The 27,002-nt window shown below is 54.0% G+C and overlaps 3 protein-coding genes across 22 annotated transcripts in view; 2 read left to right on the top strand and 1 right to left on the bottom strand.

Moving 5' to 3' along the window:
• Positions 1 to 20,162, top strand: part of Plekhg5 (pleckstrin homology and RhoGEF domain containing G5) — a 33,287-nt gene extending 13,125 nt beyond the window's left edge. For 6 of the 11 annotated variants that reach the window (XM_057783523.1, XM_057783522.1, XM_057783527.1 and 3 more), the window contains 20 exons: positions 3,497 to 3,626; positions 9,381 to 9,480; positions 9,823 to 9,883; positions 10,190 to 10,281; positions 10,819 to 10,955; positions 11,236 to 11,384; positions 12,656 to 12,865; positions 12,948 to 13,139; positions 13,378 to 13,473; positions 14,068 to 14,118; positions 14,228 to 14,377; positions 14,655 to 14,765; positions 14,865 to 15,014; positions 15,097 to 15,234; positions 15,346 to 15,465; positions 16,181 to 16,313; positions 16,398 to 16,513; positions 16,593 to 16,765; positions 17,578 to 18,342; positions 18,611 to 20,162. In XM_057783523.1, the coding sequence (XP_057639506.1) occupies positions 3,497 to 3,626; positions 9,381 to 9,480; positions 9,823 to 9,883; positions 10,190 to 10,281; positions 10,819 to 10,955; positions 11,236 to 11,384; positions 12,656 to 12,865; positions 12,948 to 13,139; positions 13,378 to 13,473; positions 14,068 to 14,118; positions 14,228 to 14,377; positions 14,655 to 14,765; positions 14,865 to 15,014; positions 15,097 to 15,234; positions 15,346 to 15,465; positions 16,181 to 16,313; positions 16,398 to 16,513; positions 16,593 to 16,765; positions 17,578 to 18,342; positions 18,611 to 18,620 (3,084 nt within the window). In that variant the 3' untranslated portion in view covers positions 18,621 to 20,162. Of the gene's footprint in view, positions 1 to 2,612; positions 2,633 to 3,065; positions 3,281 to 3,496; positions 3,627 to 9,380; positions 9,481 to 9,822; positions 9,884 to 10,189; positions 10,282 to 10,818; positions 10,956 to 11,235; positions 11,385 to 12,655; positions 12,866 to 12,947; positions 13,140 to 13,377; positions 13,474 to 14,067; positions 14,119 to 14,227; positions 14,378 to 14,654; positions 14,766 to 14,864; positions 15,015 to 15,096; positions 15,235 to 15,345; positions 15,466 to 16,180; positions 16,314 to 16,397; positions 16,514 to 16,592; positions 16,766 to 17,577; positions 18,347 to 18,610 lie in introns of those variants that run through there. The other 5 variants (XM_057783524.1, XM_057783521.1, XM_057783529.1 and 2 more) reach the window with 4 other exon arrangements.
• A 296-nt stretch (positions 20,163 to 20,458) lies between these two features.
• Tnfrsf25 (TNF receptor superfamily member 25) lies at positions 20,459 to 23,992 on the top strand. 7 transcript variants are annotated; one of them, XM_057783534.1, is made up of 7 exons: positions 20,465 to 20,602; positions 20,899 to 21,051; positions 21,998 to 22,057; positions 22,231 to 22,326; positions 22,571 to 22,608; positions 23,052 to 23,235; positions 23,388 to 23,992. In XM_057783534.1, the coding sequence occupies exons 1-7, from the start codon at positions 20,476 to 20,478 to the stop codon at positions 23,714 to 23,716; spliced, it is 987 nt and encodes a 328-aa protein (XP_057639517.1). In that variant the 5' UTR covers positions 20,465 to 20,475; the 3' UTR covers positions 23,717 to 23,992. The 7 variants fall into 7 exon arrangements, with proteins under 7 accessions (XP_057639519.1, XP_057639520.1, XP_057639517.1 ...); XM_057783532.1 differs by having other exon boundaries at positions 22,228 to 22,326; XM_057783533.1 differs by having other exon boundaries at positions 21,998 to 22,060; positions 22,228 to 22,326; positions 22,574 to 22,608.
• A 278-nt stretch (positions 23,993 to 24,270) lies between these two features.
• Positions 24,271 to 27,002, bottom strand: part of Espn (espin) — a 33,180-nt gene continuing 30,448 nt past the window's right edge. For all 4 annotated transcript variants that reach the window (XM_057784756.1, XM_057784757.1, XM_057784758.1 and 1 more), the window contains one exon: positions 24,271 to 25,156. In XM_057784756.1, the coding sequence (XP_057640739.1) occupies positions 25,012 to 25,156 (145 nt within the window). In that variant the 3' untranslated portion in view covers positions 24,271 to 25,011. The remainder of the gene's footprint in view (positions 25,157 to 27,002) is intronic.

The following is a 27,002-nucleotide window of genomic DNA, read 5'->3' as shown; positions in this document are numbered from 1 at the left end:
TAAGCCACCATGTGGTTGCCGGGAATTGAACTCAGGACCTTTGGAAGAGCAGGCAATGCTCTTAACCACTGAGCCATCTCTCCAGCCCTTCTCTGTAGCTTTTGGTTCCTGTCCTGGAACTAGCTCTTGTAGACCAGGCTGGACTCGAACTCACAGAGATCCGCCTGCCTCTGCCTCCCGAGTGCTGGGATTAAAGGCGTGCGCCACCACCGCCCGGCCTAAAATACCAGTTCTTGTGGGGCTCACCGTGTGTGGCAGCACCAGGGTGGAATATTCAGGAGAGGAAGGGAGCAGGGTTGCCAGGCTGGAGACAAGGTCAAGGGAGGAACATTGTCATCGCAGGCTCCGTTGGGGACTTTCTGTTCTTACTCAGAGTGAGGAAGAGTCACTAGGGGGTTCTGAGTGGCTGTGGTGTGAGTCCTTCTGGAACAGGGCTCCCTCTGACCACCCATGGACAGCAAACCAGCTAGGGGCTGGGGAGTTAGCAGGCTAGGATTCCATCTTTCCATTAGGGCAGCAGCATGAAGGCTCCAGATACTACTGACTCAGCTGTTAAAAGCACTGGCCACTCTTCCAAAGGACACAAGTTTGAGTCCTTCCTAGCCCCTCATGTAGTGGCTTACAAGCGCACCTGCAACTCCATTTCCAAGGGATCTGACGCCCTCTTCTGGCCTCTGTGGAAACTGCATGCTCACGGTACACATGTTATACATGCAAGCAGGCAAAACACTCACATGCATGACATAAAACGAACTTATAAAAACAAAAGGAAAACAAGCAGGGTCGTTCTCACCTACATAGTAAGTTGCAGGCCAGCTGGGGTACACGAGAGCCTCTTAGCCCTCCCTTTCCTGCCCAGGACAAAGAAAAGGGAAATCCCTGTAGCCTGCACCATGGCAGGAGTGATTGATTCAGGCACAAACCGTCAGTGTTTGTGGTCCTCCTTGAGGTGACCGGAGATGATGGCAGATCCAATGTGAGCCACTGACTCTTTGCTAAGTACCAGGAGCGGGTAGAGGGCAAGGTCAGTGGTTAGGAGCACTGGTGGCTCTTCGGAGAAACCTGATTCAGTGCGTAGCACGCACGCTGGGTGGCTTGAAACCACCAACCTGAAACTCTTCTACACACGCACCCTCCCCGCCCCCACACACTCACACTCACTTTCCTGGCCTCCATGTGCACACACACACACACACACACACACATACACTATGAGGAGGAAAGGGGCTTTAGGGAGATTCCCCAAGTGATCTCTATATTCAGTGTACTGATGAAAAGAATCAGTGATGTTCTGTCCTGTCAAATGTTCAGACACCTCCAGAGAGTCAATGTTATGAGTAAAAAAAGAGAAGCAAAGGTAGATTCTTGTGTGAGCCTAGATTTCCAGTCGGGTTTGCGAGGGCCGTGAGCCGGTCGGGAGAGGCCGGACAATAGCTGGACTCTGTCAAGGTCTGGACATTGTGTGGGGTTTTGAGGAAAATCTTGCCGGCACAAGTCCCAGCTATTTGGAAGGCTGAGGCAGGGGGATCATTTGTACCCAGCCTGGGCATTGCAGGAAATAACCCGTTTCTAAGTAAATAAATCTATATATAAACAAGAAAGGGGAGCTGGTGTACCAGATGGCCCAGAAGGTAAGAGTGTTTGCTGGGAGAGGCTCATGACCCTGTGCAGTCCCTGAAACCCACAGTGCGGGGTAGAGAATTCTTTTTTTGTTGTTGTTTTGTTTGTTTTTTGAGACAGGGTTTCCCTGTGTAACAGTACTAGCTGTCCTGGAACTAGCTCTTGTAGACCACGCTGGTCTTGAACTCAGCTATCCGTCTGACTCTGCCTCTTGAGTGCTGGGATTTAAGGCGTATACCATTACCACCCTCGAGAATTTCTTCCTAAAGGTTCTTCCCTGATCTACACACACACACACACACACACACCCCAATTAAAAAATAAAGCCAGGTGGTAGTGGTGCACACCTTTAATCCCAGCAGGCAGGCAGATCTCTTGAGTTCGAGGACAGTCTGGTCTACGGAGCGAGTTCCAGAACAGCCAGAACTGTTACACAGAGGAACCCTGCCTTGTCTTGAAAAAAAGAAAGAAAAGAAAAGGACATCACCTAGGACTGGTGGTACAGGCCTGTCATCCTAGGTCCTGTGTGGCAGTGTCAGGAGGATCGCAGGTTCTTGGCAGCTTGGTGAGGCCGTGAAGAGAGTAGAGAGGAATGCTTCGTGGTTGAGGACTTACTGGGCTCTTGTTACTCAGGGCCGTGTGGGATTTCTGCACCAGAGACACAATGACAAAGGATGAGAGGAGGCAGATAGTCTCAGAATCCAGAAGGCTGAACTATTCTTATAACTCTCTGTGGGCTTGAACTATTTAAAGATGAAAACTGGGGGAGAGCCAGGCACGGTGGCTCACGCCTGTAATACCAGCACTAGGGAGGCTGAGGCAGGAGGATTGCTTTGAATTTGAATTTGAGGCCTGCCTGAACTCTAGAGCGAGGCCGTATCTAGCACCCCCACCACCCTGAAACGGAAACCTCTGATAACCCAGATCTGTCAGAAGGCCAAGGCAGGGAGAGTGGAGAATTGCGTGTAAGCCGTGAAGATGGATCCTGTGCCGCTTTCCCTGAAAGGGAGAGGTGAGCAGATGTGTGCCCAGGACTGTCTCTAAGGCGGAGGGGTAGCCTGCACTGTGCTGAGGGAAGGAAACCTGACCCTGCAGGAAATGGGAGGTCTGGGGTGAAAGTGTGCGGGCAGATCTGGGAGGAGGAGCTGCCTGCAGATTGGATCAGGGCCAATCCTAGGAAGACCCAATTGCCCTGGGTTTGGACATGGTTGGAGGCTGTGGGCTTCTTGCTTTTGTTTTTGTTTTGTTTTTTGATTTTTTAAAAATTTTTGTGGAAAAGCAGGAAGCGAAGTAGGACTGCGTTGGGGCCAGGCCATTTCCTAGGCCTTTGGCAGTTAGAAGGTTACAAAGCCGACAGTTCTCTAGGAAGGGGGAGGAAGAGATAAATATAGATAAATATGATAGATACAAATCTAGTCTCCAGGCAGGCGGGGCTGTGTGTGTGTGTGTGAGCCACAGCACCTGCTTTGGACTCCTCGGGAGCTCCGCGTGTGTCTGTAGCAATCTAGTTGGAATCTACTATTCGAGACTCAGGCAGATCGCAGAGCTGAGCGCCGAGGGCCCAAGCAGCCAGGCTTTTGTGCTAATCACAGCTTAAGGTGTTCCAATACTGACTGAAGAAGTCTCGAGCGTCCTTCCGAGGGCTCTTCCTGCCAGAAAGGTCCCGGTCCCGTAGCCCCTGCCCCACCTTTGATCCTTTGAAGTCTCTGGAGCAGGGCTTGTTTTTCTCTCATTCCTTGGAAACAGGCAGTGGGTGCTCGGTGAAGGCTGTCCAGATGACGGCACCTCAGGGAGAAGCTGGTGGACGACCACAGCAGTGGTCTGAGTGTTGGCATGTCTGTCCGGAGCACATTCTGACTGCACCCTTCACCCGCAGGTATGCCACCATGCCGATTGCCAGCAGCTACACCGCCGGGGACCCCTCAACCTGTGTGCGGCCTGTGACAGCAAGTTCCACAGCGCCATGCACTACGATGGACATGTTCGCTTTGACCTGCCCCCGCAAGGTAAGCCTGAGAGCAGACCTGGCCTCTAGAAGTCAGGGCAGCTCAGAATTCCCTAGCTTGGTGGAAGTGGTGCTTGGTTCGCTATTGAAACCCTGGTAGGGAGAACACAAGAACAAAATACAGATCTACAGACCCACTTCCTCACCTCCCACAGCTGCCCCTGCTGCTGGCCAGGGTCAGCACAGGAGCCCCCTTTCTTCCTCATTCTGCCTATCTTTGAGGCCAGCAGCTTCTGGGCGAACTCTCTGTACCAGGCCACTGGCCTAGGAGAGCAGGTTGGTGGCCACTGTGGTTGGAAGGAACTTGGGGAAGGGAATCAGAAACCTCACTGTTAGGAATATTTTCTGACGTGAGCTCTCTGCCGACGCAAAATCCCAATCAAACCAAATCAAAACAAACCAAATTAAAAGATATCCAGGTTTAATTGGACCCCCTGTGCTCTCAGGTGGCCCAAGGGTAACCGGAAAGCTGCCAACGCGACCACAAGGGGGAGGGACGGGGATGGGGGGGGGACAGGACCACGTGTTTTTTCTTTTGGGGAAGCAGTTTAAATAGTTGTGGGGAAGTGGTTTTGACCTTTTTTGGGGAGGGGTCAAGGTTCAAGGGGCACAGGGGTGGGGCCTCCAAAGATGGAGGCCAGAGACCGGGATTTACATTCCAGACTGTTTGTGTAAGGGGTGACAGGAAGCTGAGGTGATACTTATGACCAACGTTTAGGCTCTCTTTGGAAAAGGGGCATTGACTCAGTCTGGTTACTTCCTGCGGGCATGGGGAGACGTGGGGGAGGGGAGGGGAGAGCTGGGTGTTGGTGGGTCCACACAGCGAGAGGTGTGGCTGGAAAGGCATCTTGTTCACTGTCATCCTGGAGGCGCTAGGCATCTGTTTCTTGAAGGAGATAAGAAGGCAGTGTCTAGAAGAAAAAAAATATTGTTATACCTGTCTTGTTTGCATCATCAAAGATGAGTGTGCCAGGATGAGGAGCAGGTAGGCCCTTCATTGTGGCATCTTGGAAAACTAGAGGGTGGAAGGTCCTAACTGCTGGACAGACCAGGTGTCCTGAGTAGGTGCCCACTTGAGCCTAGAGAGTTGGTACCAGCATGGGTGTCCCAAGAGCTTGGCAGCCGAGGGTGTGGTGAGGATTACCGTGTGAGGTCCTGTCCATCGAGGTTCGAGAGACCTAGGAATTAACTGTTTGAGGAGTACTCTGTGCCCTGGGGAGAGCGGGGCAGGTTCAGGGGCATTAGGGTCCACTGGTGTGGTGGCAGGGAGACAACTGTCAGCGTGTGAATGGAGAAGGGACCTTAAAGGGGAGAGGTAGGGTAGGTACCCCACCAGTGGAGGAGTTTGGACTGGGAGGTGATGGTTAAGGAGAAAGGGCCTTCCATAAAGCAGCTCAAAAGGGCTCAGGCCTATAGGGGAACGTGGCCCTGAGGTGAGTAAGGGCAATGGGGAGAAGGGAGGGCCAAGATAACCTGAGTTCAATGGAGAGTTTGATTAGCTGTTGTTTGTTGAGTCCATTGGCCCTCTTGACCTTTCCCGAGGATTGTGGATGGTAGGGGGTGTGGCATTTCCGGGAGATATTGAGAGCTTCTGACATAAGCTCCACGACTCTGGAAGTGAAGGCTGGCCCATCACCCGTCTAGATGGTCCGTGGGATCATCCCAGGAATGATGTGGTCCAGGAGTACCTGAGCCACCACATCTTCCGTTTCCCTGGAGACCGGAAACGCTTCTGTCCGCCCTGTAAAAGTGTCCGCAAGTGTTAGGAGATAACGGAGTTTTTTATGAGTAGCCATATGGGTGAAATCAACCTGCCAATCTTCACCTGGTTGGTGTCTATGAAGCTGGTGTAGAGACTGACGTATGTGGAGAGCCCACAGAGTGGGTTGGTCTGGCAGGAGGAGTGAACCTGTGAAATACGATATCAGAAATGGGTGGGGTCAAAAAGGGACTCCAAGAAGCGGAACAAAGATTTAGGGCCCATGTGTAAGGTCTGGTCTTGAGGAAGGATGCGAAGGTTATTTAAGAAGAACCATCCGTCCTTCGTTTCTGTGCCCCCCTTTTATGAGCTCGTCCCTCTCTTTAGGTTGGTAACAGGGCTAACAGGAGGGAGTTAAGAACAAAATATGTTCTATGGAATCCAAGGAGCTGGAGGCCAGCCCCCGGGCCACTGAGTCAGCCTTGGCATTGCCTGAGGCCACTGGGTCCTTGGAGGACTGGTGTCCCCAACAGTGAATATGGCTACTTCTGCAGGGAGCTGAAGGGCCTCCAAAGGTTGGCTATAAGGAGTCCGTTAACTATGGGAGTGCCCTTGGTAGTAAGGAAGCCCCTTTCTTTCCAGAGTACAGAATGGGTATGGGCTGATAAGAAGACAAATTTAGAGGCAGTATAGATGTTAGCTCGTTGGCCCTTGGCTATCTGGAGTGCCCTAGTCAAGGCAGTTAATTTAGCCATTTGTGATGAGGTTCCCATTGGCAGGCGGGTCTCTTGGACTGTGTCAGTGGAAGTGACTACTGCATGCGATGTCTGGGGTTTCCTGAGGGCGGTGGCAAAGTTTTAAGTGGGGAGGAACGGGTCCCATCTACCCCCATAACTGAAATTGATGAGGGGAACGTAAGGCCCTAGTGAGATGTTAAAAGAGAATAGGTAGCTCCCATGTCCAAAGGAAAGCTAAGGGACTTACCGCTACCTGTAGCTTTACCCTAGGTGCAGATAGGGTTACGGGAATTACCAAATCTGGGTTGTGTCAATACTCTGCAAGGCTGAGAAGTTCGAAGGCTGGCACAGTCTCACTTGCCGATGTTGGTGAGGCTGGACCTCCGTGGCATAGAGGACGAGCCCGCATGGGGGCATTGTGATTTCCAGTGTCCAGGTTGCTGGCAGATAGAGCATGGCCTCATAGGACGTCCATTTAGGTCACATTTGAAGCAGCACGTGGGTTGACTTAGGCTGGGCTCCACCAGGGTGGAGCCTCATGGTTGACTTCCCTTGTTCCCCTTCCAGTGGCCTTAGGGCAGCTGCTAAGACTTGAGCCTGCAGGGTTGCTGCCTGTCTGTCGGAGAGACTCAGCTACTTCTTGGGCATTAAAAACTTTAAAGGCCATTTTCTCCAATTCCTGTATAGGGGTTTGGGGACCCTCCTCAACCTTTCTTAACTTTTTTCTAATATCTGGTGCTGACTGAGAAATGAAATGGGTAGCTAGGACCGTGGCTCCCTCTGGGGAGGCTGGATCTAGCCTGGTATACTGGACCATGGTCTCTTGTAACCAATTTTTAAAAATGGCTGGGTTTTCGTCAGCTAGCTGTGTGATCTAAGTTTGTCAAAATTAACTACTTTTTTTGAGTCCATTTCCATACCCTAAAGGAGGCAACAAACCATGATGCCCTGCCTCTGTCGGCTGCTTTGACCAGGTTGGTAGTCCCAGTGTGATTCTGTGACTGGCACGGCCACTTCCCCCACAGGGACCGTACTGTCTACCAAATGAGTCTGGTTTGCATAGTGTCTAGCTGCTGACTGAATCCTACTTAGCTCTTCAGGAGTGAGAGTAGAAGCCTATATGACATAGTAGCCATGCCAGGTTAGATCGTAGGCCTGGGACAGATAATGAAACTCTTTAATATAAGAAGAAGGATTAGCAGAAAAGGATCCCAGCCGCTTTTCCATCTGAGAGATATCTGGAAGAGAAAATGGAATATGGGCAGAGTTTTGGTGACCTGGTATGGGAGGAGACGGGGAGGGATGGGTAGGGCTAGCCCAGTGCGCATAGGGGGTCCAAGGGTTGGGAGATGCTGAGGAGGGGGCTGGAGGGAGGTTGGTGGGTAAGGGAACAATTGATCTTGAACTTCCGTTTAGCTAGAGAGGGAGTAGGTGAGGGCGGGGTAGAAAAGGAATGTGGAGAATGTCGCTCCTCAGGAAGGGGGTGGGTAGTGAGGGCTCGAGCCGGGGAGGGGCCAGTGCCTCTGGTTGCACGGTCCAGCTGGAATTGTCAGGGTCTCAATTCCCAGATGACCGCCAATTTGGAGGCTCTGCAAGACACTGGCTACTGAGGGAAGGGCGAGAACGCAGAGCCCAGACACTGGAGAGTTCTGTCCACTTGTCCCCACGGCGACAAAAATTTTCTAAGTCCCGGAGGATGGTAATCTCAAGGTTTCCCTCTGGTGGCCAATGTGTCCTATTGTCAAGATAGTATTGAGGCCAAATCTTAGTGCATAGAGAAATTAGCCGTTCCGCGAGATAGATTGTATCAGACAGTCCCAATTTATAAAGATTTTGAAGAGGCAGTCCAAGGGCGATAGCGGATATGTCTTAGAATTGTAAGCGCCCATTTTAAAAGTCTATGCCCAACTGTGCAGCGGCCGGGCGGTAGTGGCACACGTCTTTAATCCCAGCACTCAGGAGGGAGAGGCAGGTGAGTTCGAGGCCAACCTGGTCTATAAGGGCTATTTCCAGGACAGGCTCGAAAGCTACAGAGAAACCCTGTCTCGAAAAACTTTAAAAAAAAAAAAAAGGGGGCTGGAGAGATGGCTCAGCGGTTAAGAGCACTGCCTGCTCTTCCAAAGGTCCTGAGTTCAATTCCCAGCAACCACATGGTGGCTCACAACCATCTGAAATGAGATCTGATGCCCTCTTCTGGCTGCAGACACACAGACAGAATATTGTATACATAATAAATAAATAAATATTAAAAAAAAAAAAAAAAAGCTAGCCGGGCGGTGGTGGCGCACGCCTTTAATCCCAGCACTTGGGAGGCAGAGGCCGGCGGATCTCTGTGAGTTCGAGACCAGCCTGGTCTACAAGAGCTAGTTCCAGGACAGGCTCCAAAACCACAGAGAAACCCTGTCTCGAAAAACAAAAAAAACAAAACAAAAAAAATAGCTCTTAGACCAGAACGGGGCTGTTAAAATTGAATGCCAGGCGTCCCTAAAACAAACAAAATCCACCTCAGCTTTCAGTCAGCTTTCACCGCTTGGGTCAGGCTCTTGGCATGGCCTGCGTCTTCCACAAAAGTCAGATAATCAACAAAAGTAAACACAAATGGGTTCCCCAAAACCCTATAGCATGGACAAAAAAAAGGGACTCACCAAGACACAGCCGCTGTAGCCTGGCACGGGGGGGGGGGGATGGACAAGGGTGCTTTCAACACGTGGCTGTGGGCCACAGGAAAAGTCGCCCCCCCCCACCCCGTGTACCTCCAAGATGTTAGGAATATTTTCTAATGCTAGCTCTCGGCAGATGCAAAATAATACCAATCAAATTAAAAGATATCCAGGTTTAATTGTACTCCTGTGCTCTCAGGTGGCCCTGAGGGGAACCGGAAAGCTGCCAATGCGACCACAGGGAGAGCAGTCTTAAATAGCCTGGGGGAATGGTTTTGACCTTTCCTGGGGAGGGGTCAAGCTTTGGTGGGCTACCTTGATCCTACTCAGGGAGGGACCAAGGTTCAAGGGGCACAAGGGAGGGGCCTCCAAAGATGGAGGCCGGATGCCTTTCTTACCCTCATGCTGTAGAAAGGTAACCGAGGCTTCAGGTGGGTTTGTATTTGGAGTGGGGCATCACTGGTATGTCATCCAAAGGCCTGTGGTCCTTCAGGGTCTGGGGAAATAGATAATAACGAACATCCCATTCTTGGCAGAACTGAAGGGCCTGAGCCGCTGGGGAGCTCCAGGCTCTGCCTTTGGAAGAGGCTGATTTTAAGGTTAAGGATGGACCACAGGGAGCAGGGTCAGGTCGTAACCCCTGCTCCCTTTCTTCAAAGGCTCTGTCCTGGCCCGGAATGTCTCCACCCGCTCCTGTCCCCCACGCACTAGCCCTGCTGCAGATCTGGAGGAAGAGGAGGACTGTGTGGATGGAAGAGGGTAGGTGTGGTCTGTGAACAGAGCTTCACCATAGGAGTGAGAGCAGGGACCACACACTTCACTGTCCTTCTCCGGAGACACTGAACCCTCTGCACCCCTGCCTTGCCTTGATTTCTAGAGGAAACGGCCCTTGCTCAGGCCAACACGCCTGGTTGGCTCATCCTGACTAGTTAACCATTGTGTGTGACTCCCTTGTTGGCCACCAGAGGGCAGACAGTCCCACACAGGCCACTGGGTAGAATGCGTCCAAATTAACATCCTAGTGATCAAGGGTGGGAGATTCCCACTTACATCCCACACTGGGAAGGACCAACCTGCACCTCAACATCTGCCTCCCTACAGGGACCGGAAGAGCACCGGCCTAAAGATCTCCAAGAAGAAAGCAAGAAGGAGGCACACGGATGTGAGGAGCCAGGAGGGCCATGCTCCCAGAAAACCCTCTTCTCTTCCAGGCCTTTTCTTTCCCTGAGTTTGGTCTCCCTGCTGAGAACTCCAGCCAGGGATGGGGTTTAGATGAGCTCAGAGCTGCCTGCATATCCCAAATATGATGGGGGCGGGGCGGTAGGAACTCCTTGGGCCGGTGGAACTCTGGGAGCCTCTCTAAGAGTAGGACTGGGGAAGTCCCTGTTGGGATTTATCTGGAACACAGGGTGTGTCAGGTAAGCAGTGGGGTGGCTGTGGAGATGCTAACAGATACATGTACCCTCAGGACCCAAGCAAGGAGTGTTTCACTTTGAAATTTGACCTCAACGTGGACATTGAAACAGAAATTGTGCCAGCCATGAAGAAGAAGTCACTGGGGTAGGGCCTGAGGAGGAGGTGGGGGTAGGACAGATGGGGTTCCTTTGTCAAGGCTCCTGGTTTCTACATAGCGCGCGCGCGCGCGCGCGTGTGTGTGTGCTTGCATGTGTATGTGTGTGCTTGCGTGCAAGCATCTGTGTGCCCGCGTCTCTGTGTGTCTGTGCACTCCCAAGTATGTGCACACCCTTCCTGTGGGCAGGCCCATGTGGATGTGACACGGTCATGAGGCTCACCTGTGCACTCTAATCCTGACTGTACAGCTGTGCCCGAGAGGACCTGTAAGGCCCTGAGGGCGGGTGTCTATACCTGCGTGTGTGCCCAAGAGGACCTGTAAGGCCCTGAGGGCGGGTGTCTGTACCTGCGTGTGTGCCCAAGAGGACCTATAGGCCCTGAGGGCGGGTGTCTGTACCTGCGTGTGAGATGCTGTGCCTGCTGCTTTTTGTGTTTTTATTGGGGAGGTGGCTGGAACTGTGTATGTGGATGGGCTATGGAGTCACATGATCGCTCCTTAAAACACGCATTTCTTCCTGGGGGCAGGGAGGTGCTCCTGCCTGTGTTCGAAAGGAAAGGCATTGCACTGGGTAAAGTGGATATCTACCTGGACCAATCCAACACACCTCTGTCCCTCACATTTGAGGCCTACAGGTTTGGAGGACACTACCTGAGGGTCAAAGGTGAGCAGAGCAGCAGGCTCCAGGGCCAGCTAGCTGGGTGGGGTGCTTGGGGCTTGTTGGGGCCTCCAGGCTGTGGAGTCTTTCCTGGACTCAGGTTCCCATTGGCCATGCTCCTGAACAGACTCATTAACATACAGGTGTCTTTGCTGGGTTGGCAGGGTGGGGCTTCCAGGGAGGGTAGTGAGGCCTAGACATGAATCCTCAGGGGAAAGGGGACTAGGGCCTCTGCCTCCTGTGCTTGGGCACTGAGGGCATCTTGTGCTTCCACATGCCATGCTAGCCAAGCCGGGAGATGAAGGCAAAGTGGAACAGGGAGTGAAGGACCCCAAATCCCTCAGTCTACCCATCCTGAGGCCCACTGGGGCTGGGCCCCCTGTGTCGGAGCGTGTGGACCCTCAGAGCCGCCGAGAGAACAGTCTGGACATCTTGGTGAGCAGGAGAGCCTGTCGGGACGGATTAGGGCAGGAAACCTCCTAAGGAAGAGTCATGTTGGACCCCCCATAGCATCACTCTTGGGGTTTGGGTCCCACTCCTGCAAGGTGTGGTTGGCTGTGAAGTTAGGGGTCTCTCTGTATGTACCTGGTCTAGATGGTGGGTTTTGTCTCTGTTCTAGTGCCCAGGGAGTCAGAGGACGTGGGGTGTGTTATCCGTGGGGCAGGAGGAATGAGGTTTCCCAACAGCATGTTTGTGTTGGGAAGTCAGAATGTTATCCACTGAGTATGAATGTTTCGTGGGTCTTGTCCCTTTTCTTTTCTGTTGTTCTGTCTATCTATCTATCCATCCATCTATCTATCTGTGTATCTATCTATCTGTGTATCTATCTATCTGTGTATCTATCTATCTATCTATCTATCTATCTATCTATCTATCTATCTATCTATCTATCTTTGAGACAGGGTCTCACTGTGTATCCTTGCCTGTCCCTGGAACTTATTATATAGCGGAGGCTGACTTCAAACTCACAGAGATCACACTGGCTCCCAAGAGATTAAAGGCATGCACCACCACTCCTGGCTCTTTTAGATCTCTCTTTCTCTCTCTCTCTCTCTCTCTCTCTCTCTCTCTCTCTCTCTCTCTCTCTCTCTCTCAAGACAGGGTTTCTCTGTGTAGCTTTGGTATCTGTCCTGGTGCTCACTCCATAGGCCAGGATGGCCTCAAACTCACAGAGATCAGACATCTCCCTGCCTCTGCCTCCCAAGTGCTGGGATTAAAGGTGTGCACCACCATTGCCCGGTGAGCGTTTAAATTTTTTAGGATTTTTTTACTTACATGTATGTATGTGTGCCACGTACATTCAGCGTCCTTGGAGGCTGTAATAGAGCATCAGATCCCCAGGAACTGTTATTACAGTTAACAGATACAGTGCAGGTGACGGGAACCAAACCCAGGCCCTCCGCAAGAGCAGCCAGTGTTCTGTTCAGCACCAATGGAACCTTTTGAAGCTCTGCTTGTAGGGGCTTCTGAGTGTGTGTGTGTGTGTAACCCTGAGTTTCTTCCTACCTGTTCCCTGCTTATGGCTGGGTGGCCTGGGGCAGTAGTTGGGTAAATCTGTGTCTGGACATCTGGTCTCAGGGGAGGTGGTACCCTGGGTCAAGGATGCAGAGACACTTCTGCCTGCGTGGTTGATTTGTGTCCCAGAAGCCCCGGTGTGGAGCTGTGGGGCCAGTGGGAGCTGCGCTTGACCATTCCTTCCTGGCCAGGCCCCTGGCCGCCGTCGCAAGAACATGTCTGAGTTCCTGGGGGAGACGAGCATCCCGGGGCAGGAGCCCTCCACACCTTCCAGCTGTTCTCTGCCTCTTGGCAGCAGTGGAGGCACCAGCAGTGGGACCAGCGAGAGCTGGAAGAACCGAGCAGCCAGTCGCTTCAGCGGTTTCTTCAGCTCCAGCCCCAGCACCAGTGCCTTTGGGCGGGTATGTGGCGCCACGGGCTCAGGGCAGAGCAGCTAGCCAACCCTGACCCTGACTCTGACCCTGGCCCTGGGTCTCTTTCCAGGAAGTGGACAAGATGGAACAGCTGGAGGGCAAACTGCATGCCTACAGCCTCTTTGGACTACCCCGGATGCCCAGGAGGCTGCGTTTTGACCATGACTCCTGGGAGGAGGAGGAAGAGGATGAGGATGAAGATGAAGATAACTCAAGCCTGAGGCTGGAGGACAGCTGGAGGGAGCTCATTGATGGGCATGAGGTGGGTGTAGCTGGGGAAAGGGGGCCGCTTGGCTGTGTCGTGGTAGAGGAAGCCCACTATAGTGGCGTTATCTTGGGTATCTTGACAGTCGCAATTCAAATGATGGGGATGCCTCGCCTTCTGGATCTCTGTGTTCCTGTCAAGAAAATGAGGACGTTGCGTGCAGGGTTGCTCACCCTCCATGACTGTCCCCACACATCCTAGGCTACTGGCTAACCTGTCCTGCCCCTCCCTCTAGAAGCTGACCCGGCGGCAGTGCCACCAACAGGAGGCAGTGTGGGAACTCCTGCATACAGAAGTCTCCTACATCCGGAAGCTGCGTGTGATCATCAACGTGAGTGTGGGACCCGCGTGCGGAGGCCAACTAAGTGTACCCTCGGCTAAGCAGGGCGGTTACCCGACGGTGGTTGAAAGCAGGGAAATCAAAGGGCTCCAGGCTGCATCCCGCTTGTGGATTTCTGAGGTGTCTGGGAGGTGTGTGTGTGGGGGACATCAGGCTTGCCGGCCAGGTGAAGCTGACTTATCCTAGGTGAGGCTCGAGCTGTTCAACGGCTGTTTCTGAACACCTGCTATCTGTCAAGTCACCAGGAACCGAGCGAGTGGATAGGCACTTAGGGGATTTAAACAAGGGAGGGCGAGCACCTGCCCTGGAGGGAGGCGGAACCAGGGCAGAGGTGGCCCAGAGCCTTCCAGGTTTGCTGAGAAACCATTTTCCCCAGCTCTTCTCCTGATGGGAACAGTCAAGGTGACCCCTCCCCCCAGTTGGACCATGCGTGGGTTGGCGCTTCTGGGTCTGGCGATCCAGACACCCTCTTTCTCTCTGGCTGCTTAAGGGCCTTAGGGGGAAGGGGTAATTAAGAGTCTGGGTAGGGCCTCAGGGCTGGGAACCCCACCCCTACCCCTGCTGCAGCGTCCCCTCCCCCCACAGCTGTTCCTGTGCTGTCTTCTTAACCTGCAAGAGTCGGGGCTCCTGTGTGAGGTGCGACCTGGCCTGGGGCGGCGTCGGGGGAGGCATGGGGCAGGGGCGGGGTTAGCAGGGAGCAGTGGGTGGGACGGGGCGGAGCCGACCCGCGCCTGTATTTGCCCAGGTGGAGGTTGAACGCTTGTTCAGCAACATCCCTGAGATTGTGCGGCTGCATCGCAGGCTGTGGGGCAGCGTGATGGTGCCGGTGCTGGAGAAGGCGCGGCGCACGAGGGCGCTGTTGCAGCCTGGGAACTTTGTCAAAGGCTTCAAGATGGTATGGGCAGGGACACTAAAAATCCCCCAGGGCTAGATCCTGTCTGCCTGTCCATTCCCTCTAGTTCCCACTAACCCTAATCCCAGGCTAACTCTGTGGCTAAGAGAGGAAGTAGTGCGTGTTGGTGACCTGGGTTTGAGTCCTTGCCACCCGATTATGGGTGATATCTTTGAGACTTAGTATCCTGTCCTGGAAACCCCTCCGGGGTGGTATGGGAAAGCCCCTGGGGCCCCTGAAATCCTGAAGTAACAGGTGCTGTGGTTCTGCCCCGGACCAGTTCGGCTCGCTCTTCAAGCCATACATCCGATACTGTATGGAGGAGGAGGGCTGTATGGAATACATGCGTGGCCTGCTGCGCGACAACGACCTGTTCCGCGCCTATGTCACGGTGAGGGTCTGGAGCTCTGGGTGCAGGACCTTGGGCACAGCTGGGTAGGCGGGGCCTGAGGGGGCGAGGTTAAGCCTGAGATCCGCCCCCACTCTACAGTGGGCTGAGAAGCACCAGCAGTGTCAGCGCCTGAAGCTGAGTGACATGCTGGCCAAGCCCCACCAGCGACTCACCAAGTATCCACTGCTGCTCAAGTCAGTGCTGAGGAAGACGGATGAGCCGCGCACCAAGGAAGCAGTGATCACCATGGTAATTCGAATTGTGAACATACCGCCCTCCCAGTCTGTGTCTCTCCTAGATCCTGGCCCTAAACCCCATCGTCTGTCTTCAGATCAGCTCTGTGGAATGCTTCATCCACCACGTGAACGCATGCATGCGCCAGCGACAGGAGCGCCAGCGGCTGGCAGGGGTGGTGAGCCGGATCGATGCTTATGAGGTTGTGGAGGGCAGCAATGACGAGGTGGATAAGGTGAGCACCGAGCCTCTAGCTAGTAGAGGGGGTCGTTGCTCTGCAGATCTCCTTTGGGGGCCTCTCAGATTTGACCCTGACCTCCCTGACATCTGCACCCTCCACCTAAAGCTCTTGAAGGAATTTTTACATCTGGACCTGACCGCACCCATGCCTGGCGCCTCCCCTGAAGAGATTCGGCAGCTGCTGCTGGAAGGGAGCTTGAGGATGAAGGAGGGAAGAGACAGCAAGGTGACCCCAGGACCACCCCACACCTGAGCCCTTGCCCCGCCCACTCTTGCTTTGTAGGCACCGTCCTTCCTGAGACTCCCCCTTGGGCCTGTGGCTCATAGCTGCCTAGTTAATTATGTGATAACTGTCCTGGTCTGCTTCTGATTGATGGGATACAACACTGTGGTCAGAAGCAGTTTGGGTAGGAAAACATTTCTTTGGCTTCCATGTCCCAGGCCATCCGTGAGAGGAGTTAGGGCAGGAGCTGAAGCAGAGAGCCCATGCTGGAAGGATGCCTTCTAGCTTGCTCAGTTTGCTTTCTTATACAGTCCAGAGCCACCTGCCCAGAGATGGCACTGCCTACGGTGGGCTGGGCCTTCCCACATCAATCATTAGTTAAGAAAATGCCCCCCAGATCTGTCTGCTGGCTAATCTGGAAGTGTTTGTCTCAGTTGAGGGTCCCTCTTCCTAGATGACCCTAGCTCATGTCAGACTGACAAAGAAACTGACCAGGGCCATGGTGGTGCACACCTTTAATCCCAGCACTCGGGAGGCAGAGGCAGGTGGATTTCTGTGAGTTCAAGGCCAGCCTGGTCTACAGAGCAAGTCCCAGGACAGCCAGGACTACACAGAAACCCTGTCTTGAAAATGAACAACAGAAAATGAACAACAGCAGAGGTTTTCAGTGACCTCAGGGTCCTGTTCGTGACCTTACAGCTCTTGCTTCCTGCCACAGATGGATGTGTACTGCTTCCTGTTCACTGATCTGCTCTTGGTGACCAAGGCCGTGAAGAAAGCCGAGAGAACCAAGGTCATCAGGCCTCCGCTGCTGGTGGACAAGATTGTGTGCCGGGAGCTTCGGGACCCTGGTGAGGAATGCTGGCCCCCTGTTCCTGGTCAAGGGGCTGCCACAGACAAGGGCTCTGGTACTAACCTGGCCCTTCCATGACCAGGCTCCTTCCTCCTCATCTACCTGAATGAATTCCACAGTGCTGTGGGGGCCTACACATTCCAGGCCAGCAGCCAGGCCTTATGCCGAAGCTGGGTGGACACTATTTACAATGCTCAGGTGAGAACACAGTGACGGGTGCAGGGAACTGGGGTCTGCTGCTCACAGCTCATCCTGTGTCTGCCCACTCACCCTGCAGAACCAGCTGCAGCAGCTGCGTGCCCAGGAGGAGCAGCCAGGCAGCCAGCCCCTGCAGAGCCTGGAAGAGGAGGAGGAGGATGAACAGGAAGAGGAGGGGGAGAGCAGCGCCTCAGCCGCCAGCTCCCCCACCATCCTGCGAAAGAGTAGCACCAGCCTCAACTCTCAGCACTGGTACGTTTATCCAAGACTACCCGGTAAACTCGAGCCTCGTGCTTATAATCCTGGCATTTGAGAACTGAGGCAGGAGGATTACCTCAAGTGTGTGGCAGCCTGGGCAACAAAGTGAGACCTTGTCTCAAGAAAGAAAAAAGAGAAAAAGAAGAAGAAAAGAAAGAGGCTGGGCGGTGGTGGCGCACGCCTTTAATCCCAGCACTTGGGAGGCAGAGGCAGGTGGATCTCTGTGAGTTCAAGACCAGCCTGGTCTACAAGAGCTAGTTCCAGGACAGGCTCCAAAACCACAGAGAAACCCTGTCTCGAAAAACCAAAAACCAAAAAAAAAAAAAAAAAAGAAAAGAAAAGAAAGAGGCAGGTCGACATGCAATCTACCCACCAAGCTAAGGTACATGTCTCTAATCCCAGCATTTGAGAGGTGGAGGCAGGAGGGTTGCTAGAAGTTTGAAGCTAACCTGGTCTTTGTAGCGAGCTCTAGACCAGGTCACACACACAATAAAGAGCATTCAGTAGGGCCCATCAGAATAAGTGACCCCAGCCAGCCCAGGACAGAGGGATTGCCTTCTGAATAGTGTCATGCTATGAACCCAGTGGGACTGTTAGGGGACAGCTCTGTCTCCTACCAGAGTCCAGGCATGGAGGACCCATTGCGTGTCGCTGCCTGCAGCCATGCATTGGTGTCTTGGGTCAGGAACTGGTGCTGTCAATGACGATAGGACCAGAAGCCCTGACCTCAGAGCCCCTGGTTCTCTAGGCTGCTTTAGGCTTTTTAGGGATCTTCTGGCTGGCTGACTCTCCTTCTGCCCCTACAGTGCCTCAGATGGCTCCACGGAGACCCTGGCCATGGTTGTGGTAGAGCCTGGGGAGATGCTGTCTTCTCCGGAGTTTGACCGTGGTCCCTTCAGCTCCCAGTCGGACGGGACTTCACTTAGCACCACGGCTTCATCCGTCACTCCCACTAGCGAACTGCTGCCCCTGGGCCCGGTGGACGGCCGCTCTTGTTCCATGGACTCTGCCTATGGCACTCTGTCCCCCACTTCTCTGCAAGACTTTGTGGCTCCACCCCCTGTGGTAGAGCCAGTGCCTGTGCCCCAGCCCCCGGAGTTACCACAGACCCCCTCACCCTGCCTCCGCCGTCGTACTCCTGTCCAGCTGATCCCTCGTCTGCCCCGCCTGCTCAAGTCCAAATCTGAGGCTAGTCTCTTACAGCTTCTCTCGGGAACTGCCACCCGTGGAGTGCCCCCAGCCCCCAGCCGCAGCCTGTCAGAACTGTGCCTAGTCACCATGACCCCTGGGGTTAGGACTCGGAGCTCCCTTCAGGAAGGTGGACCTGGCTGGAATTGCCCAGGGGCATGTGGCCCTGGCCGTGGCTCCGACTTGTCAGAACCTGAGAACAGAGCCAGCCACTTGACCAGGGGACCTACAGGTTGTACCAGGAGAGACATGCCTTCAGGGGTTGCTCCCAGGGTGCAGCCTGAGCTTCCCCCAGGAATCTCCGCTCAGCACAGGAAGCTGACCCTGGCCCAGCTCTATCGGATCAGGACCACCCTGCTGCTTAACTCCACGCTCACAGCCTCGTGAGTGGCCCGGCTGGGGGAGGACCGGATGACTCAGTGTGGCGTGGGTAGTACTGAGTCTTGGGTGGGTAGTGATGTAGCCATGACTGCGAGCATCAGCATGGGGATGGAGTGTGAAAAAGAGCTTCAGACCTGCCCCAGCTCCCGTGGACTATCTGTAGCAGGAAGTGGGGAAGGGGTCAAAGGACCATGGGGGAGAGCAGGGTTAACTAAAGCCATCTCGTGAATGGCATCAACCAAGGATGGACTTTCTCCCTGCCCCTTACAGGGAGGTGTGAGCGGAAGGAGACCCCCAAAAGTGCCACTGACTAAGGGACAGCAGAGAACACGCCACCTGGGTGTATGGCACCTACTTCACTGCTGCCGCGTGTGCACGTGTGCCGGGCAGGATGGCTGCCCATCACCCCGTGGCCAATTTGCACTTTGCCGGACTGGACGGAATGGAGAAGGGCTCTGCCGAGTTCCACCCCTTGCCCAGGCAGCCTCTTTTCCTCTGCTCTTGACATGGCTGGCCCTAACCCTCTGGGTGAGGCTCCCAAGCAGCCCTCCCCCACCACCCTCATTTGGTTGAACTCATGCTCGCCTCTGAGGCTCAGGCTGGATTCTGTCAAGCTGCGTATTTATAGAGTTTGGCTCTTTTATAAAGACTTGTATATACTTCCCGGGAGAGTCCTGTGGTTCTGGAACCAGATCTGTTCCCTGCTCACTGCACTGAGCTGGCTGGGGTGTGTGGGTCTCACCAGCTGTAGTGGGGCCCCTGTGGAAGATACTGTGGGCCAGTACCCCAAGATCAACTTGTCTCCTGCCACAACCAGGAGGTCACCATTAAATTGGAGCCCCAAGGAAATGCTTCTTGTCCCTGCCCTTGCTGAACCCTTCTAGACTCTAGATTCTAGAGGGTATTGCTTAACTCGGCTCCATCCATCCCAGGTTCCACACCTGGGAGATGCAGGTCTCTCGCAGACCTAACTTTTCCCAACCCCATCCCAAGTACTCCAGGCCCAGAGAAAAGACACTTGCCCTGGACCCACTTCTAAGAAACGTCCCGAGGGTGGGGTTAGGATGTAACCATGTCCTAATAGGTTTAGTCAAAGCCTGTGTCAGCTTCCAGTACCTGAAGTGCGCCGCGCCGGCAAGGTCTCTTTCTGGTAGAGAGTCACGCCCCCTTAGAACCGCAGACCCCACCCTGGCCATCCCCTGAGGCGGGCTTTTCTGGATGGCGCGGGCGGGCAGGCCTGGGCTAGGAACTCGGGCTGGGCTAGTGGGGAAGCCCCGGGCTGCGGGACCAGAGTAGCACTGAAAGGTCCCAGGCGGTACAGACCGCCATGGAGCCACTGCCACGGGGATACATGAAGGAGGTGAGTGGGATCGAGGGAGGCCTGGAAACAGCTTTGTCCTGCAGCCCAGGAGCTAAGTGTCTATGAAGCTTGGTGGTGGGGTGCCCTCCACTCCGACCTCTCTGAGGGCTGGGTTGCCTCCACCCACCGACCTAGTTAGGTTCGGGCGCGCCCTTCCGCTGAGAGGAAGCACACGCTCCCGCTCCGGGGAAAGAGGGGTCTGGGGGCCTCCATATCGCAGAAGGCATGGATGGGGGCAGGGTGGGCCGGTCTTGATGATTGTAAGGGAAGTGGGTGAAGGGCTGACAAGGGACCGTCGTGTGTTGTGCGTGCGTAAGCTGGGTCTGTAGACCGAGAAGGAAACTGGCCCCGCTCCCCCTCCCATGGGCGCCCCATTCTGCCCAGAAGCCTGAGAAAGCAGATGCTATGGCTCTGGGATGGAGGAGGAGCCTGGGAGCCACCCAGGGGTCAGCAGCCGCATGTTCCCCAGGCTCTCTTGCTGCTACTGCTGCTGCTGCCCACGGGCCAGGGCCAGGGCAGCCCTCCTGGCTCCTGTGACTGTGCCAATGACTCACAGAAGAGGTATGGCCGGTTTTGTTGCAGGGGCTGCCCAAAAGGTAGGTGGCTGTAAGGGTAAAGAGGGCAAAGCAGGGAAAAGGAGGGTGGGGGATGGGGTCCAGGGAGGCTGGGATGGCAGCCACAGGGGGAGGCAGGTAGAGAGCCAGAGAGATGGCGACCAGTGGGAAGCAGGTAGGATGGTTTGACTGACACTTGCCTGGGTTCCGCAGGACACTACATGAAGGTCCCCTGCACGGAGCACTGTGGCAACTCCACCTGCCTTCCCTGTCCTCAGGGCACCTTCTTAACCAGGGGAAACCACTTTAAGACCGACTGTATCCGCTGCCAAGCCTGTGATGAAGGGGGTGAGGGGCCTGCCCAGGGCTCAGGGGGCTCTTGCTGACAGGCCATTCAGAAAGCTGACTTGGGCCCAGCCTGTGGGTGTGAGGCCCCTGAGTTCAGTCCACTTCGTGGCCACCATGTATTCTGCTTCCAAATGTCCTCCTTTCCCCTGTGGTCTTCCTGTTTCACATGCTGTGGCCTCTGGTCCACTATGAGCTGCCTACTTGTCTACCTGTGGGGCTAGCTAGTACCTCCTTCTCTTTGTGGAGGTCAGTAGCCTGAACACACCCGCGTCCCCATATTCCTGCACCCCTGACAGCTTTCCAAGTGACCCTGGAGAACTGTTCAGCCGTGTCGGATACCCGCTGTGGCTGTCAGTCAGGCCTGCTTGACTGCTCCACCGAGCCATGTGGGGAAAGTTCGCCCTTGTCTTGCCTCTCATGTTCAAATTGCACTGCTCCCCCAACCCCCGGTGAGTACCCCACGTACCCCGTCCCATCCTGGGCTGTCTACCCTTAAGACCTTTTTTTCTTTTCTTTCTTTTCTTTCTTTTCTTTTCTTCTTCTTCTTCTTCTTTTTTTTTTTTTTTTTGAGACAGGGTTTCTCTGTGTAGCCCTGGCTGTCCTGGAATTCACTTTGTAGACCAGGCTGGTCTTGAACTCACAGAGATCCCCCTGCCTCTGCCTCCTGATTGCTGGGATTAAAGGCGTGCGCCACCATCCCTCCAGCTCCCCTAAACCCTTTTCTTTCATCTCTCTCCTCTCCTGCCCTGAAACAAACCATCTCTTGGTCTGCAGGGCTCAATTAACATGGCAGTGACTGTATGCGCTGCCCCAAGTAGGAGGCTGAGAGCGAGGTGGGGATTTTGGGGACAGAGCTACTGGCTTAGAGATGGGTAAAGATGTAGGTGGGGGCAGCTTGGCTGGGCCATGGAAGTGGCATTTCAGACAGCAGGCTGGTAAAAGGTTGTGCAGATACATAACAGGGTGTATTGTCACCTCTGTCACAGTGTCCCTTAGACCTTCCGCCCTTCTATTGGTTACAAGCTCCGCGGCTTGCACTGAGACTGGACTTGCTGCTCTGAGCATGAGGGTCCTGTGCTGCCTTCCCAGAGCTGTAATAAGGGGAAGGCACCTTACTGGCTCAACCGTTTGCTTATCTGCTACCTACCTCACAGACACTAATTCTAGGTGTGAGGACCACTCAGGAACTTAAGATTCAAACCTCCCATTCTTGTGGATCTAGCTAGATGCTCAAGAGTGATGGTTGATATTAGTGACCCAAGTGACATTTCAGTGATGCTCAGGGAATGGACGACGGAATGAGGCGCACAGAATGGACGCCCCCACCTCCTAAAAGATGGGGAAGGTACCAGGCATTCCTGGCTAGCCTTCAGTCCTGCCCAACTCCCTTTGCAGGGGTTTTTGCAGAATCTGTCCCGACGCCTACACAACAGCCTGTGCCTGGAAGTGGAGTAGGTGGTAACTCTAATGGGAAGGCTGGGGGGAGGGGCCAGTGTGGGGAGGGCGTGGCTGCAGGCTGGGGGAGGGGCCAGTGTGGGGAGGGCGTGGCTGCAGGCTGGAGTGGAGGGGCCAGTGTGGGGAGGGGGTGGCTGCTGGCTAGCACTCACCAATTACTGTTTTCTCAGTAGTTTGGGTCCAGGTGCTTCTAGGGACCTCATTTCTGCTTGGGGCCACCCTGATCTGTTCATATTGCCGACGCCAGCCTTGCAAGCCTGTGGTTCCTGGTAAGTCCATACATGTACTGCACACATGCGTTACCAGAGACATGGGGTAAAGTTAGGTAGGTAGTCTGGAGCCCCTGGAACTCTGTGCAGAAGGGGAAACTGAGGGAAGGAGTATGAGGTGCAAAGGGACTCAAGATGCACTGAACTGGCACCTAAGTCCAGGGGCCTTGGCTGCTGCTAACATGGCGTGTCTGTCTGTCTGTCTGTCTGTCTGTCTGTCTGTCTGTCTCTCTCTCTCTCTCAGCAGACACAACTGAGATGGAGACCCTGACCTCACCACAGGTAATTATCTCAGGACTGGGAAGCTTCTGGAACTAGGAGAGTTACAGTCCTTAGTGCTCTGTATGGTTGCTAGCACAGATTAGACCTAACAGACCAGTGCTGTCATCTGTCAAAGAGCTGAGTTATCAGTGACAAGACCCCCCCCCCTCTCAAGTGACGACTGCTCCCTCGAGTCAGACAAGTGCCCCAGGCATAACATTGAGAGGATGAACAACTCCAAAGGATTCTGGGACAGACTTCAGGCAAACACAGTAGCCCTCTGCTGGGCCACAGGAGCGTGTGTGTGTGTGTGTGTGTGTGTGTGTGTGTGTGTGCACGTATACCCAGAGCCTAGGGGAGGCAATTCTGCCTCCTGAGCCAGGGAATGACCACCCCTGGGCAGAAACTAGCAAAGGGGCCTGTTTAGACACACATGACTGACTTGGTGCCTCTCCCCACTCCAGACTACACATCCCTCAGCCTCAGACAGTGCCCACACACTCCTGGCACCCCAAGGCAGTACTGGAAAAGTCTGCACCACTGTCCAGTTGGTAGACAACAGCTGGACCCCTGGTTTATCCCAGACTCAGGAGATGGCCTGCAACCAGGTTCCACAGCCCTGGAATCAGTCGCCAAACAGAACTCTTGGTAAGTGATTGAAGTGGCTAAGGAAGGCCTGACTCCCTCGTCCCAAGTCCAAAGTGGACTTCCTGTCCTCACTGAATAGTATCTGGCCTGCCCAAAGAAGTCCATTAGGCCTCCTGGTGGAAAGCAACTTCACTTCCCTGACCCCACCTCAGGCCTTCCTCTGGCACCTCCGCTCTCGCCAGCGCCCCTCGCAGGCTCGCCAGCTGCTATGCTCCAGCCTGGCCCGCAGCTCTATGATGTGATGGATGCCGTCCCAGCACGACGGTGGAAGGAGTTCGTGCGCACACTGGGGCTGCGGGAGGCAGAAATTGAGGCTGTGGAGGTGGAGATCTGCCGCTTCCGAGACCAACAGTATGAGATGCTCAAGCGCTGGCGCCAGCAGCAACCTGCAGGCCTGGGTGCCATCTATGCGGCCCTGGAGCGCATGGGGTTGGAAGGCTGTGCAGAGGACCTGCGCAGTCGTCTGCAGCACGGCCCATGATGTGAGACCCACCAGTCACGTTGTCATTCTAGTGACCCTCGCAGGAGCCTTAAGTATCGTTACTTATGCGTGTAGACATTTTATGTCATTTACTACCCCCCTAGTGCGGTCCTGCGTAGCAGCACCGGCTGGCCTCGCCCCTGCTTACCTGCCCTATGGAGCTCCAGCTAAGGGAAGCGAAGCGTCATGGAGAAATATCAAGAGGGGCCAAATGATCAGTTGCACAACTGTTTATCAACCTGAGTTTGGAGTTGGTATTAAATATCTTAAATAGTTTCTTGGTGTTTCAGTGGGGCTGGGGCTGTTGAGTGGCTCTCTAGTTCCCTTTGTTTCCCTGGGCGTTGAGTTGGCTAGGGGTCCTGACGCCTCGGGAACTGGGGCGCGCAATGGAAACCAGTGGTCTTCGTGGCTTCTATATCAACCCCTCCTGTATCTGCCACGACCCAGTGGCCCCAGGAGAAAGTCACTAAGCCGGCGAGTGAGAGTGAATGAGAGCCACAGTTGGCGGATAGAGGTTTAATGGGGGAAGGAAGCGGGTGGGGTATGGGGTCAGGAATAGTTGCGGCTCCAGGTGCAGGGTCCCTGACCCTCCACTTACACCACTGGGGCAGTGAAACGGTCAGGGGAGCGGGAAGGTCCTGGCTAGGGGCTGGGAGGGCTTAACTTGGGTAGGGGGTTAAGATGGGGCCCCTTGGGAGCGGTGGCTCCGCCCCGACAGGCAAGTTTCATCGGTTCTGGTAAACAAATGACTGAGAGGAAACCCTCACCGGGGATGAGAAATGCAGCCTGGCCTTGGCTAGCACAGATCTGGGTCGTGGAGGGAGGAAAACCCCTTCCCCGAGCTCGGGGTCTGCCTCCACCCAGGATGGGCTGGCAGTGTGGGTTCCGGGATGTGGGGGAGGGGGCTGCAGTCGGGTGTGCGCCCTGCAGGAAAAGTCACCACCCACGGAACTGGGGAGAGCTCAGCACAAGGTAGACGAACATGCAAATGTATGTAAGTGAGCATGCAAATAAGCAGCATCTTTTTTTTTTTTTTCTTTCTTTTTTTCTTTTTGTGTCAACAGCTTGGGCACTTTTTCCAGGCGACAGCAGCAGTGCGCAAGCACTCCAGCAGCAGGGCTGGGGATGTGGGGCCAGGGAGGGGAAACAGGGAGGGTTCCGGCACCGAAGGGAAGGGCGGCAAGGCTCCCAGCCCTTTCGCACCAACCTGACAGGATGGGGCGGGGGCTGGGGGGTGGCCGCTTCCCATCTCTCAGAACTGGTGAGGCTACACGCAAGAGGACGAGAGACTCTTATTACTTAGGGATTTCCCCCTTCTTCAAGATGACCTGTCGCTGCCAGGGTGCGAGCTTGGCCTCGTCGTAGCCCAGTGTCCGCAGCTTCTCAGACTGTTCTTTCGCCCTCTGCATTTCCTCCTGCTTTTGTCGCTCCTCCTCTTTTCTGTTTATGGGTGGCAAAACTCAGTGATGCCTGGGGCCAGATACTGGGCCGGCCAGACACCAGGATGGGAGAGAGGGAGCAAATGAGGCAGGGCCTTCTCCGCTTACGACCCTGGGTTTTTTATGGGGTCATATTGGTCATGAAGAGATGGGTAGGTGGAGGCTAAGGTTGGGTTATTTTGTGGAGGAGTGTTACCAGGAGGGGGTGCTGGGTCACACAGGGCTCACACAGGTGGCCCTGTGTGAGGATTGAATGTTTCAGAGGTCAGGGGATCAATGACAAGAGGCCTGTCATTGGAGACAGGAGTTGAGTTGTTAGGGAACTGTCAATCTAAATTACCAGGGAATAGGGTTGAGATGCTGGGGATCTCATTACAGGGGAACAGGCCAGCCAGCTAGGGACAGGTTCTCAGAACACAGGACTACAAACTGGGGTATAGCTCACCAGGTTAGACCTTGCCTAGAACACTCAGCTTTGAGCCCTAACTCTAAAGAAGCAGAAGGATAGATTTGCTTTTTTGACAGGGTCACGGCTAATCCTGTTTAGTTATGAAGCAATAATATTCAAATACTAAGCTTTTTTTTTTTTACTCCAAACTTGCTATGTTGACATGTTGACACAGTTACTCTGAACTTCTGATTCTCCTGCATGCTGGAATTACAGGCCTGTGCTATCACTCCACAGTGTGTGTGTATGTGTTATTTTGTTTTCAATTTTATTTAATTGAGTGTGAATGAGTATTTTGCCAGCATTTATGTCTGTGCACCACATGTGTGCCTGGTGCCCAAGGAGGCTAAAAGAGACCATTGGATCCTCTAGAACTGGAGTTACAGATGGTTTTGAGCTGCCTTGTGGGTGCTGGGAGTTGAACCTGGGTCCTCTGGAAGAGCAGCAAGTGTTTTACCTACTGAGCCATCTCTCCAGTCCCCGGCTCCAGATTTATGCAGTGCTGCAGACTGAGCCCAGGGCTTCCTGCACTCTGGTCAAGCACTCTGCCACCTGAGCCGTGAGCCTAGGGCTTCTCCATCACCCTCACACAGGCTGCCGAAATAAGACTTCATACATTAAATTAAAGCATTCAAATTAAGTTTACCTATATCTTTTAAAAATTTTTCTCAATGTGGCTACCACAAAATTTAAAATTACATTTTGTGGTACACATTATACTTCTAGCTGGCAGTACCAGGATAGAATCCTGGGTACAGAAATTAAGTTGAGGGGAATGTGAATAATCAAGTTTATTGATCCTGGGGTTAAAATAACTGTCTTTGGAGCTGAAGAGAAGGCTTATCAATTAAGATCATGGACTACTCTTGCAGAGGACTCGAACTGGATCCCCAGCTCCCATACTGGGTGTCTCACAACCACTTGTAACTGGGACTCCAAGGGATCTGACACCCGGCCTCCACAGACACCTGCATTCGTGTGTGCCTACCCTCAGAGACACACAGACAGACACACAATTAAAGCAGAAAAGCCAGCGCTGTAAGATCGAAAGCCCAGCTTTTGTTTGCCTCTCGTTTTGAGACAAGGTCACCTTGTAGGTCAATTTGGCTTTGAACTGGCTGTGAAGCCAAGGATAACCTTGAACTCCTAATCCTGCCTATACCTACCAAGTGGGATTCTGGGTATATGCTAACACATACAGTGCTAACACAGTCAGTAAAAAGCTAGGTTAGTGATAGGAGGTGGGGGGAGGGGTCGAGGTGATGTGATCTGAGCCTGACAGCTAGACTTTGAGGGGCAGGTGCTAAATAATTAAGGGTCTTATGTCATTAGTGGGTGCAGAAAGGTTATGATACAAGGATTGAAGTAATGGGCTGGATGAAGAAGCATAAGGGACAAG

Source organism: Chionomys nivalis, chromosome 11, assembly GCF_950005125.1.
Source record: "Chionomys nivalis chromosome 11, mChiNiv1.1, whole genome shotgun sequence".
Taxonomy (NCBI): Eukaryota; Metazoa; Chordata; class Mammalia; order Rodentia; family Cricetidae; genus Chionomys; species Chionomys nivalis.
The sequence above is the reverse complement of the archived record's forward strand: the minus strand, read 5'-3'. Positions and strand labels throughout refer to the sequence as shown.